Source organism: Punica granatum, chromosome 2, assembly GCF_007655135.1.
Source record: "Punica granatum isolate Tunisia-2019 chromosome 2, ASM765513v2, whole genome shotgun sequence".
In the NCBI taxonomy this organism is placed as follows: Eukaryota; Viridiplantae; Streptophyta; class Magnoliopsida; order Myrtales; family Lythraceae; genus Punica; species Punica granatum.
Window position 1 is genome coordinate 4,195,460 of NC_045128.1, and position 12,804 is coordinate 4,208,263.

At 39.7% G+C, this 12,804-nt stretch overlaps 2 protein-coding genes across 2 annotated transcripts; both read left to right on the forward strand.

Moving 5' to 3' along the window:
• LOC116195520 (probable ubiquitin-conjugating enzyme E2 23) lies at positions 1-6,147 on the forward strand. Its single transcript, XM_031524763.1, has 8 exons — positions 1-205; positions 955-2,985; positions 3,548-3,685; positions 4,267-4,743; positions 4,907-4,976; positions 5,077-5,216; positions 5,337-5,648; positions 5,727-6,147. Exons 2-8 carry the CDS (start codon positions 955-957, stop codon positions 5,979-5,981), a joined length of 3,423 nt encoding a protein of 1,140 aa, XP_031380623.1. The 5' UTR covers positions 1-205; the 3' UTR covers positions 5,982-6,147.
• A 375-nt stretch (positions 6,148-6,522) lies between these two features.
• LOC116195521 (stellacyanin-like) lies at positions 6,523-9,153 on the forward strand. The gene is made up of 2 exons (XM_031524765.1): positions 6,523-8,280; positions 8,614-9,153. Exons 1-2 carry the CDS (start codon positions 8,097-8,099, stop codon positions 8,994-8,996), a joined length of 567 nt encoding a protein of 188 aa, XP_031380625.1. The 5' UTR covers positions 6,523-8,096; the 3' UTR covers positions 8,997-9,153.
• The last annotated feature ends 3,651 nt before the right edge of the window (positions 9,154-12,804 follow it).

Here is a 12,804-nt window from a genome sequence, read left to right on the forward strand (position 1 = left end):
ATCATATTTCCCTTTCTTGATCAGAAAACACAACGCAGCTCCGAAGTCCGAAGAGCCGCTCATTTGGTTTCGTCAATTTCATATACTGTATATTCCCCAATATAGTACATTTTATATTATATATATACAGACACAGACATCGACGAGTCTCTTCGTTTCTCCATCTCAATCTCAACCTGTTCGGAATCGCCTTCCAGTGCCTCAGGTGATCAATCTCTTCTTCTTTCATGTCACGGAACCTTGAGTCCTTTAGCTCAATCTTCAAGCTTTCGGCTCCATACGGCCGCGGAAGATTGAATCCTCATGTGGGCATTTTGAGTCTTGGTCTCTTGATCGATCAATCCGACGAGAATCCCAACGCCGGGGCTCGTCCTTGAGCGAGCTGGTTTAATCCAAGAATGGGTTTGCCTTGATGGTTTGTGAGCTGGGCTTAGGGTTATTTGGAGCTGCTTTTTGTGGGTAGAGGGTAGGAATGGTTCGTTATCATATTGCTCGAATCGATGGTCTGTGCCTGTGCCTTGGTGGGTCGGGGGATGCTGGCCTTGTTATTGTTTTGTTAGGATTGGTTTTCCAGCGACGGGCATGTTTCACTGTTTCTGGTATTAAGTTATGAGCTCGTCTATCTTCAAGAATCTTGTTTTGACTTCTCTTACAGTAAATCCTAGCCCAAAGATTAAAATTTGGCTTCAGGTATTGTTAGTATAAGCAGGACATCTGAATAGTGCTTCTCGATTTGTTATAGAAGTGGATGAATATGGAGCTGGAATGAATCTTTAAAAAACTTGAAATGTTTGCATTTTTAAGCTTCAACATTTAGCGGGTTCTTTACAACTTGTTTCGAATTTCAAAGGTGTTCCCTTTTCATTGAAGTCCACATTGAGGTCCTTTTGTTCGAACTTGAATAGATTTTGTATTGCTGACACTGATCTTTTTTGGTACTTCATGACTATATAGATGGGAAGTCAACAGAATGGTGCTGCATCTGAAGTCAATATGCCTACCACTCGTGGCCTTGACATAGCCTTGGACCAAAATGGTTCTGCACTCAGTGGGTCTCTTTGTGATTCGAACATAGATACCCTAAGAAATGGTGGGGACAAAGCAAATGGAGATGTTAAGAGCCCTGCTAGCATTCCCAATGTTTATGCAGAAGATGTGGTGAGAAGTAAGATGAGCAATGTGATTGGGATTGTGACTGAAGTTGCTGGTGACTTAGATTCCGACAGCGGCATTACTGATGACGACGATGATGATGACAATGACGATGATGATGAAGATGACGATGAGGATGAGGATAATGCTGAGGATGAGGAACGTAATGTTCATGATAAATCTCGGGACAATCATGATGAGAATGAGGGTGCTGATAAGTCTGGTCCTCTTTCTGCTGAACAAGTTCGAGTACTTTGGATAAATGGTACAGAGACTACTGAAAATCATAGTGATTTAACACTCACAGATCGTGGGTTCTTGCACGGTGATTATGTTGCCGCTGCATCAGACCCAACAGGGCAATTGGGCGTTGTGGTTGATGTTAATATAATGGTGGATTTGTCCGCTCCAGATGGATCGAGTATTGAAAACATTTCATCCCGAGACTTGAAGCGCGTCAGAGATTTTACTGTGGGTGATTATGTTGTCCTTGGCCCTTGGCTGGGCCGAATAGATGATGTTTTAGATAATGTAACCGTGAAAGTTGATGATGGCTCCGTGTGCAAAGTAGTGAAGGCTGATCCTCTACGCCTCAGACCAGTGACCAAGAATTTACTGGAAGATGGGCATTGTCCTTACTACCCAGGTCAACGTGTCAGAGCTACCTCTTCGTCGATCTTTAAGAATTCCAGGTGGTTATCTGGGTTATGGAAAGCTACAAAGTTGGAAGGTACTGTTATTAAAGTCACTGTTGGATCCGTGTTTGTATACTGGATAGCATCTGCAGGCTATGGACCCAATTCTTCTACTGCTCCGGCTGAAGAGCAGAGTCCAAAGAACTTGAAGTTGCTGTCATGTTTTGCCTATGCAAATTGGCAACTTGGTGATTGGTGTCTTCTTCAGTCTTCTCAGCAAGAGTCGTCAATTCCCTTACACAAGCGATTGTCAAAATTAAAGATCGATGATTCTGCCAAAGGTGAAGAAGATTCTTCTCAGCCAGGAACTGGATGCGATTCTGAAGAGGTTGAGTGCGATGAGAATGAATTCATGGATGATCCAATGGCACCGTCAGATGTGAATAATGTAAATACTGCCTCATCTGAGTGCAGCTCTTGTGGCAGTTCGTTGTCGTCCGTGAAGGAACCTGTCCATGAGTCTAGGCCAATTCATCGCAAAAGAATCCGCAAAGTTGTGGTCAAGAGAGATAAGAAGACTCGCAAGAAGGAGGACAATTTTGAAAGAGCTCTCCAGATTGTTAATACCAGGACAAAAGTTGATGTTCTCTGGCAAGATGGGACGATAGAACATGGGTTAGATTCCGCAAAATTGATTCCAATCGAAACTCCTGGTGATCATGATTTCGTTGCCGAGCAGTATGTGGTGGAGAAAGCTGCTGATGATGAAGATTACGCTGGTGAGCCTCGGCGTGTGGGCGTTGTGAGAAGTGTGAATGCGAAAGAGCGGACGGCTTGTGTAAACTGGTTAAAACCTGTTGCAAAGGCAGAAGATCCACGTGAGTTTGACAAGGAGGAAATTGTAAGCGTGTATGAGCTGGAGGGACATCCTGATTATGATTATTGTTATGGAGATGTTGTTGTACGGCTCTCAACCATGACTTCTCGAACAATGGCTTCTGGGGATTCTGTGGAGACCCCAAAGCAGTTAAATGAATCGAATGAGGAAAATGTGAATATGGAAGAGTCAAATAATGCCAAGAAAGTGTCTGGTGATGAAGGTTGTGCGGACTTCTCTGATTTCTCTTGGGTAGGGAATATAAGTGGACTGAAAAATGGAGATATTGAAGTCACATGGGCTGATGGCATGGTTTCAACGGTATGTGACTGGAGCTCTTGATTTCCTTTTTAACAGTTAAACTCTGCTTTTCTATGTTCCTATTGCTGTGCCTTTATTTTCACTTGGCTTTCCACTCTATAAATGTTTCATCGCTGTGGACGGAGAAAGTTGACTTGAGTCTCTAGAGAGAACTGATTGCATTTGTTTCATGGTGTCATGGTGATCGATATGCTGATTAAGGACATTGCAGACTACCTTTTCCTTTCTCTAAACCTTTTGCCAAAGTTGAATAGAATTAGATTTTCTAATCAGCTTCATGTTGTAAACGAAGCCCTTGAATAAAGCTGCAAGTAAATACATGGTTTTGAAAGATAAGACTTAATTCTCCAACTGATTGGTGACTACTTCTAGAAATCAAAGCAAAGATGAAACTCGTTTCCATTTCTTTCTTTTTTTTTTTTTTTGAGATTTATGATGATGGTTTGATTGAGTCTTTCCACCACTGCTTCCCACCTTGGTTCTCTATTGTTTTTTCTAACCCTTATTTTGCCTACTGCTTTTTCATGGTTTGTTATGAATAGTTTCTTTAATTTGTCCTCAGGTAGGACCTCAAGCTATATATGTTGTTGGTCGTGATGATGATGATGGATCACTTGCTGATGGGAGTGGCTTGAGCGACGTTGCCAGTTGGGAAACAGTTGAGGATGATGAGATGGATACCCATGAGCAAGAACAAGAGGTTTGTTTCCTCATTAAATCTTGTTAAATGAATAAGGGTAATCAGCTGGTGAAAACTGACAATCTCATGGATGAAAATATTGCAGAGATGAAAGTTTGTTCATATTGTCCATCGCAGAACAAGTTCTTTCTTTCCACATGAAATCTTTATTAAAATGAATAAAGGGTTATCAGCCGATGAGTCCTATGATTTAATGAATGAATATAATAGAGCAATATAAGTTTGTGCACGGTGATGGAAACACTTTTTATTCCCTCCCCCCCTGGATTTTTGGTTGTTGTCGTCATCTTTCCATTTGGGCAAGGGAAGCTGGCAGATTTTATTTTTGCATATTGTCTCTACACTAATTATATTGCTCCGGAAGCTGAGTGCTTGGTCTGGATTTTATTTTGTTTTTCCTGTGCTTAATTTGGATAGGATCCTATTATCAATTCATTTTCTTGGCCATAAATGGACTGGATGTCAAGAATATTCTGCTTCAAGTAGTACTCATGCTCATTGTGCTACTTCTGTCTGTCCGAGCTCTCCTCGCTCCTAGTTATTCTCCATTTCATCTTCTAAATTGTGTTGATGTTCTTTAGGAACAAGGGCAGCAAAGTGGGTGGGATGCTGATTCAAACATAGAAAGTGCAGAAGATAATTCTGGAAGAAATTCAGCACTCTCTCTTCCTTTTGTGGCACTTGGGTTCGTGACAAGATTGGCAACTGGAATATTTTCACGTGGACGAAAAAATGCTGATTCAACTGAATTGGATCCGGAAGCGGAGAATCATGTGCAATCAGAACCCTTGATAAAGAATTCCGAGGACAGATGTTCCAGCGACGAAGCCAACTCAGAGAAATCGAATGTCCTGTTCGTTGCGGATTCAGAAACAACGGATCAAAGCAGGGAGAAATGTGTTTCTGCAGATTTAATATACGCCCGAGAGAGTTTAAATAGTATGAGATCTCAAGATTCAATTCCCCCTCCTACGAATGAGGATGATGGCTCTACATTCAAGCACTTCGACATATCTAGAGACCCCTTTGATCATTATTTCCTTGGTACAAATGCGCAGGTAAGTAATTCTGTATTGAGATAGCTTTTGCTATGGCCTTGATTAGAGTAGATTTCTTAGCAAGCATGTCTTATCTGTTTGTTCTCAGCTTGAAACACAGTTTCAATCCTAGTCTTATCTCATTGACGGCCTTTTCTTTTCCTCAATTGCGATATTCTTTCAGAGTAACAATCCAAGAAAGTGGTTTAGGAAGGTACATCAAGATTGGGACATCCTTCAAAACAACCTTCCCGGTAAGCAAGCATCACTTTGTGTAATGCAGCCTTAAACTAAGTTTGGGTTGATCTCTTGTTTTTAACGGCCTTGGTCGGTACTCTAAATGATTTGCTGCAGATGACATCTATGTGCGGGTTTATGAGGACCGGATGGACCTATTGAGGGCAGTGATAGTCGGGGCATACGGAACTCCTTATCAAGATGGTCTCTTTTTCTTCGATTTTCACCTTCCGCCGGAGTACCCTGATGTTCCACCGGTAATTAACTTTGATCTCTACTTGTAGTTTCCCACATAAATTGTATCTCTGCCTCTGAATTTGTATATTTCTGTATGTTTTGAGGATCAATTTGTTTCCAATTCTCTGTTGTAATTGCAGTTGGCATATTATCATTCTGGTGGGTGGCGGATAAATCCTAACTTGTATGAGGAAGGGAAGGTCTGCCTTAGCCTCTTGAATACGTGGACCGGCAAAGGGAACGAAGTGTGGGACCCATCGTCCTCAAGCATTCTTCAAGTTCTGGTCTCGCTCCAAGGGCTTGTCCTGAATGCTAAACCTTATTTCAATGAGGCAGGCTACGATAAACAGATTGGGACAGCTGAAGGCGAGAAGAACTCGCTGTCCTACAACGAGAATACATTCTTGCTCAACTGCAAGATGATGATGAATCTAATGAGGCGTCCTCCCAAGGTGATTTCTCAGCTTATAGAAATCCATAAATCTCTCTCTCTCTCTCTCTCTCTAACTCGGGATTGCTGTTTTGTTTAGGACTTTGACCCTCTCATCAAAGAGCACTTCAAAAAGCGGGGCTTCTACATCCTTAGAGCCTGCGATGCCTACAAGAAGGGCTACCTAATTGGCTCTCTAGCCAAAGATGCCTCTACAGTCGACGACGAGAGCCATGCCAACTCCACCTCAATCGGCTTCAAGCTCATGCTAGGAAAGATTGTCCCGAAGCTTCTCCTCTCGCTGGAAGAAATAGGAGTCGATTGTTGCGAATTCGAGCATCTCAGGAACTCATAACAACTGGAGCTGCCTTCAGAAGGTCCGACCTCTGCTTACGCCTTCCTTAGCCAAAGAAAAGGACAGGTCTAGTTATCTCTCGCCCATTCTTTTGTTCTTGTTAACATTAACATTGGATACGACAATCAATGTAAAGGGATTTCCACTCCGTGTCGAAGTTCCATTACATGTGTTTGGGGAACCGGGCCGAAATTCGATGGTTTTCGTTGTGTCATTCACGCCAAAAAAAAGTGTAGATTTCGGGTGGGCGGAAATCTTTTTTCCTGCAAAACTGGCCACACCCACTGCGTTGAATTAACATTTTGGTTTTTTTTTTCCTTAATGGAATTTTCTTTTGGATTGAAAAAAGAAGAAAAACTATTCTTTTATATGATAGAAATTTTGGCCGTATGATCATACCACTGTGAAGGCTGTATTTGCCTATGAATGCTATGAATTCTTCTTATGGCTTATTCGGTACGAGCGAACAATGCTGGTTGGAAATTGGAATCGCATAGAAAACTGTTAGTTCTTGTCATATTGGAGTCATATTCTGTATTGTACTAAACAGGTCATTAGGCACGGTGTTGGCTTCGGAAAGTAATGGATGAAATGAGAGATTATAAATAAAACCATACAAAAGTGGTGCATAATGATTTATTAAACAGATTTTCAGTTTTTTTATTGTCTCAGGGGAGGAAGTATAAATTAAATTTAAACTAACAGAAGAATGAGCGAATAATTGCTATAATTACTCTTAATTGAGACAAACTTATTAATAATTTTTCATTATATTATTACGAGGTAGGATCATTTTTAATTTTATTCTTTGAGCATGACAATAAGGAATGGTTATGGGAGAAATTCTAATTCCCTTAGATCAACGTGTCAGGCATTGTGTATTAATTATACATATACTAATGCATCTGTTGAGATCATCGAAGCACATATTTTCCATAAACTATATTACCCATTAAGCAAAAAAAATAATAAAAAAGTGGGGTTCCATTAATCAAGGAAGAACAGAAATGGACCAAGTCAAAAACTTGAATTGGTCAATTTGTAATTTTAAATGTTCGGCGGGTAGGAAGATTTATTACGTATAGGGTTTATCGGTCTACTTACATTGGAAATTTGCTCTTATTGGTCCTTGTACTTTTATGTTTGACATTTTGTAATCCTCTCAAAAATTTTACCGTCTTTTTTCGAATCAAGGAGGGGTTCTTGTTGGATAAGATATTTGGAGTTACATAAATCAAACATGCATGTCTAATGTCTAAGGAGTTGTTGCATATTAAGGGACCATTCGGATTAAGGAGAAAAATAAAAGCTTTTACGAGATTTCTTAATATATGCAAAAATATCACATCATTGACTGTGTTATTGAAAGGACTAATACGAGTAAAACTCCAAAGTATCAGGACTGACAAGAAAAATAATTTTGTGATGGATTAAAAAGTGGAAAATAAAAGTAAGAGGACCAAAAGGGACATTTTCCCATCTATATGGGATTTATATCATGAAGACGACTTCTGGTTTTGGTGCCATATAAATGTATTGTGGAATAAATGTTGTATAACGTGTTCGAACATGCCTCACTATAATGTCAAACCTAATAAACAAAAAAAAAAATCATTTTTCTTCTTTTTTGTATAAATATTTTTTTTGGTAGATCCTTGACGAATTTAATTCATTCTTTAATAAGATGAAATTTCAATATAAATTCTATCTTAGCCGTTGATTGATGTAGCTTTCTTAATAACGAATCCGGATCGTGATCTTGAATGCTGTAATTCGATCCAGTATTGGATGCATAACCGATTTAGTTGTTCAATATGTACGTAATCGTCCTTCACGGGTGGTTCCATCCATAATTTTAAGGAATTACAGATGTTAATCCCGACGGTCCATTCGGCTATGACCGAGCCTATTACTTCGAGAGATGGTGTACATACTTATAATGATTTAAACAGTTCCCATCATTGGTTTTAATATAATCAAATTAGCTTAGACAAAATGATTTCGCAAATACCAAGTCCAAGTATTAACTTGACAGCTAATTAATATATCAAATTGCCCAACAGACAACCTTCCTTGAGATGAAAGGTTCAATACATTTCTCCCATTTGCAGCAAAATGGAGGACACCTCTCGGCTCTGCAAATGCCTCAACTTCTTCCTCATTTTCACGATCCACGGTTTGCTAGTAAAGGGAGCTCGATCCAAAGTATACACTGTTGGCGACGACGAGGGATGGGACTCAGGCGTTGATTATGGTGTCTGGTCCAGCAAGTACAACTTTAGCACCGGCGACATCCTCGGTCAGCATCGGTCTTCGATGATCATATTCTCTACTTTCTGTTCTATAATCGATGATTTTTCGACTTCCGTATCGTTTGAAATTAGGTAGCTGCAATTGATCAGTTCTGCTTGAGTCTTGTTTGGAGCCAGTTACGTGCCAGTCATGTGTAAATAATTATCGGTTTGTTAAGAATTTTGCAAAGTACTAATAAGCCATGTAAATATTTAGTAACCCGACTTCCTGGTTACGGCTCGGACCTCGAAGATTTTCTTGTTCAAAGATTAAGTTTCTTTCTGCATATGAGGACATGGTACCTACGATATGTGATTCTTGATTTCTCATGTCAGAGTAGTCTTCAAGTACTTGAAGAGCCAACATGACGTGTACGAGGTGACAGAGCCGACCTTCCGGTCATGCGGTGATAGCACGGGCGTTCTGGCCAGGTATGAGACTGGAAATGACGAGGTCACCCTCGACCAGGAGAGGAAATACTGGTTCATCTGCAGCATCGGGGGGCACTGCTTCGGAGGGATGAGGTTCGGGGTCGAGGTGAACGCGGCATCGGGTAGCAACAACAATTCCACAAACGGGGCATCGAGTCCACAAGCACAGCCACCTCCATCAACACAAGGGTCAGACAATGACAATGGAAGCTCCAAGTTGTATGGCCCAAGGAGATGGAGTTTGGGGGTTTGCCTTATCGTGTTGGCAGTTCTATTTGAGTTGTTTTATTAATATATTTTTTTTTTGGTTTCTGAATTGTTGTCTTTGATTTCATTGAGGAGACATACATACTTGATTGTTTTTAGTGAGCATTATGACTTTGTCTCTTGTTGTGTTACCTTGCACCCAAAGAAATGCTATGTTACATGAGAAGTCTCATTAGATAGTCTATCAATCAAGCTACTCATTTGGATTTGAGATCGTGCTTATTATTTAGATACGTCTGCAAAAACAGAGTCTGTACGAGAGCGGTTAACTTTTGACTAGAAAACAAGGGGGTAGAGACTGTCAATCCAATCCTTACACCCGACTGATCGAAGCAGAGCAGTGTAATACTGATTCCATGGTGTAACAAGAAGCAAATCAAAGATCTAGCAAGGCGAGAACGATTGGCACTGGACCATAATCAAATGTAATGGAGGGAGTTGTCATGGTAGGAATGGCAATTCCTGGGCTCAGGCGAAAGAAGGGCGGGAGCTAATGGAAAATTCTCAAATCGCTTCAATCGTTGTCTCTTCTTATATATGCATGTTATCTGATCAGTTTCTGTAATATGATTTTTACCGTAAAAAGTTGATCTGACGGTATACTAATGCAATAAAGAGTTTCCAACGCTAGTAGCATAAATGATTTGGGCATTTATTTCTTGATGAGAAGTTGATGGACAGCTTTGGGATAGGGTGAGGCCATTATTTCTGGTGGGCCTAATCACATGGCAATCAAGAGCCCATTTTGGAGTTCCATAAGCTATCACCTCCCAACTTTGAAACCTCCCAAAATCCCAATTGGCCTTCAACGGGGATAGATAGGTCAAGGCCTAAACTTTGGCCTTTTACTGATTCTTGTTACGTTATATCGAATTGACGATGGATCGAGTTAGTTCAAGTCTTTTTGCTCGCACGAGTGCAAGGTCTCGACTCTGATAGCTTGTTAAAATGTTGGGTTTCCCCTTAAGGAGAGAATCTATATTGTCCGGGTTACCCCTTTAAATCTCGCTTTAACTGATTATAGTTTTTGATTCGGCAAAACATCTATTGACAAACAAATCAATTTCTGACCCGGTTGAAGCCCCTCACATGAAGATGTAGCAATCGACATTGATTGCCATGGAGGAAATATTCGATCCAAGATGGAACAACCGGTGATTGTGACAATTCCTGATTGATGTCAGCCTCAAGAGAAATTTGCAATTTGGGGCTCACAAAAATTTGGAGGCTGTGGGGCCCTTGACAGCCTTCAACTTCTGTGGGCTTTCACATTGGGGGAAAGGAACAACCAGTGGGCCTAACATTCAATCAATTAATTCTTATTATAATTGCCATATATATATATTTTTTCATAAAAAAGAATTTCTATGGCTCAAATTTCTGTTCAATTCAAGCCCATCACCAAATCCTAATTTCTTTTCTTTTTCATATAAGTATGCACCAAATCCTAGCCACCAATTTGCTGAGACTCACCTTGACCTTTATTATTGATTTATTATTAGATGATGATTGTCACCTCCTTGGCAAGGAGGAAAAGGAGTAAGCATATATTGCTCTAATTGTATCTAATTTTATGACTCGGTTACGAGATTAGTTAGGCCTCTATAGTGTCCGAGCTCCGACTACGGTTGTGTACCGTCTAAAGATTAAATAGGAGCATCAACAAAAAGTCAAAAAGGAAATCATCTTCTTTCTAGAGAAAGACCCATCGAACGTATTGTACATACGCATTAAAATGTAAATATCTCTTGTCATGGGCACCTTCTATACTTTTAAGACGCAGTATTTATGGAAGTGGGATCACGTTATAGGATCATTCAGTCCCATCTTATCTTAGTTACTCATAGTCAATATGCCATCATTATGAATGGTGAAAAAATATTGTGAATATTTCTTTAAATCGACTTATCAATCGTTATTCTTTCTAAAATTCATATCATAAAAAGTTAATACGATGATTATAAAATATTTTTTAAAATTCATAATATAAAAGATTGATATGAGGATTACAGAATATCAATAATTGATTCCTAATATTGCAGAAGGATTTTCAGTACTATGCCCACTTGTGAGTTGAAGATGAGAGAGGAGCTCACCTCACCAACCATAGGCTTGTAGTGTACAACTACATCCACTTCTCACCATAGTCAAAAAGTACTTCGTTAACCCAAAAAACAAAAAGGAAAAAAAAATTGCCTAACTTAGGTTGTGCCTGTTTGAATTTAATTTTAAGGGTTGAAAAATAAGGTCCCGTTTGGATCGAGAGTTAACTGATTTTAACTTTAACTTTAATTTTAACTCAACATACTACACAACAAAAATACACATTTCCTAATTCAAAAATTTTAACTTTAACTTTAACTCAACACACGACACAACAAAAATACACGTTTCCCAAGTCAAATTTATAATCACATCTCATTTGTCCTTTTCCACAATCAAAATCAAAATCAAAATCAAAGTAATTTTAACTTTGAATCCAAACGGCCCCTAAGTGTTTAAATTTGATTAAGTAAAAAGTGTTTGATTGAGTGAAAAGTATAATGATTGAAATCATATTTAGATAAATACTTACTACTTTAATTTCTTCTCACTTTTGTCCATATCTTGTTTATTTTTAATTAAATTTAGAAAAAAAAGAACATCGCAAAAAAAATAAAAAAACGAATTGAGGGTTCAACGAAGAGGGAGGGAGTGGTGGTGGCCTCCGATTCCGGCCACCATCGTCTTAATCAAGGTCATTGGTGAAGTCAAAGGTCGCCAGCGACCTCGCCTGAATGGTGATGATCGGGATTGGGGCCACCACCACTCGAAAATCGGGGTTCGATATCCCGTCTCTCTCTTCAATTTGAGAGGGATTGAGCCCCGAATCCCAAGCAGTGGTGGCCCCGATTCCAGCCATGACCGCCCCTTGTGTTCGAGCCAGCTTTGTCCCCCTCCCTTCCCTTCTCTCTCTCTCTCTCTCTCTCTCTCTCTCAGAGTCTGATCGAAATGTGGGAATGGGATTAGATTGCAAAATTCAAAAAGTTCATGGACATAGTAATCACTGCTGAGCGAGTCACCAAAAAGAGAGTCGAGCGTTTTCCATTACTTACTCATTTAGCACTTGTTTGATTAACTTATTAAATTAAATGACTTTTCATTTTGTATTATCAAACAAATTTAATTTCAGCATTTAATTGGAGTTATCAAACACAATCTTTTTGAAGCATAGATAGTGGACCAAGTGCTGATTTAGAGATCATGAACAGAAAATCAAATATGGAAAATGAATAAAGTGCTGATTTAGAGATCATGAACAGAAAATCAAATATGGAAAATGAATAAAGTGCTGATTTAGAGATCATGAACAGCAAATCAAATGTGGAAAATGAATAAAGTGCTGAACAGCCAATCAAATATGGAAAAAGAATAAAGTTGCTTCCAAGTTGAGGTGCGTGCATCCGTGTACCTCTTGACGATCGAGAAGGTCATTTATTTGTAATTTTCCTGGGAAAATTCCCACGGACCGTGGCGCGATATGGCCAACGCGCCCCCGACGACTTTCTAGACAATTTGGAAGTCGACAGCGTGGCCAACACAACATAGAACCGAAAAAAGATTAAAAGTCGAACTCGGACGTATTGGCACGCGATGAATCGTGCGTTAAGTATCGAAACTCCGACGTGTATACACGTAGGTGTAACTTTGGATCCTGTTAATGCTATTCCCATGCATATTTCAAAAATTGGATCTTTGTTTTGTCAAACTTTCACACTGCCCGTGCCCGTGCTCACGGCACATAATCCAAGGACTGACAGGGATGGTACCCGTTGAATTTCTTTTGCGTCTTA

What these genes read in the sequence shown, in the direction of transcription:
- LOC116195521 (XM_031524765.1), top strand. Translation starts at nt 8,097, where the DNA reads ATGGAGGACACCTCTCGGCTCTGCAAATGCCTCAACTTCTTCCTCATT. An exon ending in TAGCACCGGCGACATCCTCG is followed by an intron (nt 8,281 to 8,613) that starts GTCAGCATCGGT and finishes ATGTCAGAGTAG; the next exon opens with TCTTCAAGTACTTGAAGAGC.
- LOC116195520 (XM_031524763.1), top strand. Translation starts at nt 955, where the DNA reads ATGGGAAGTCAACAGAATGGTGCTGCATCTGAAGTCAATATGCCTACC. An exon ending in CCCATGAGCAAGAACAAGAG is followed by an intron (nt 3,686 to 4,266) that starts GTTTGTTTCCTC and finishes GATGTTCTTTAG; the next exon opens with GAACAAGGGCAGCAAAGTGG. An exon ending in TCCTTGGTACAAATGCGCAG is followed by an intron (nt 4,744 to 4,906) that starts GTAAGTAATTCT and finishes ATATTCTTTCAG; the next exon opens with AGTAACAATCCAAGAAAGTG.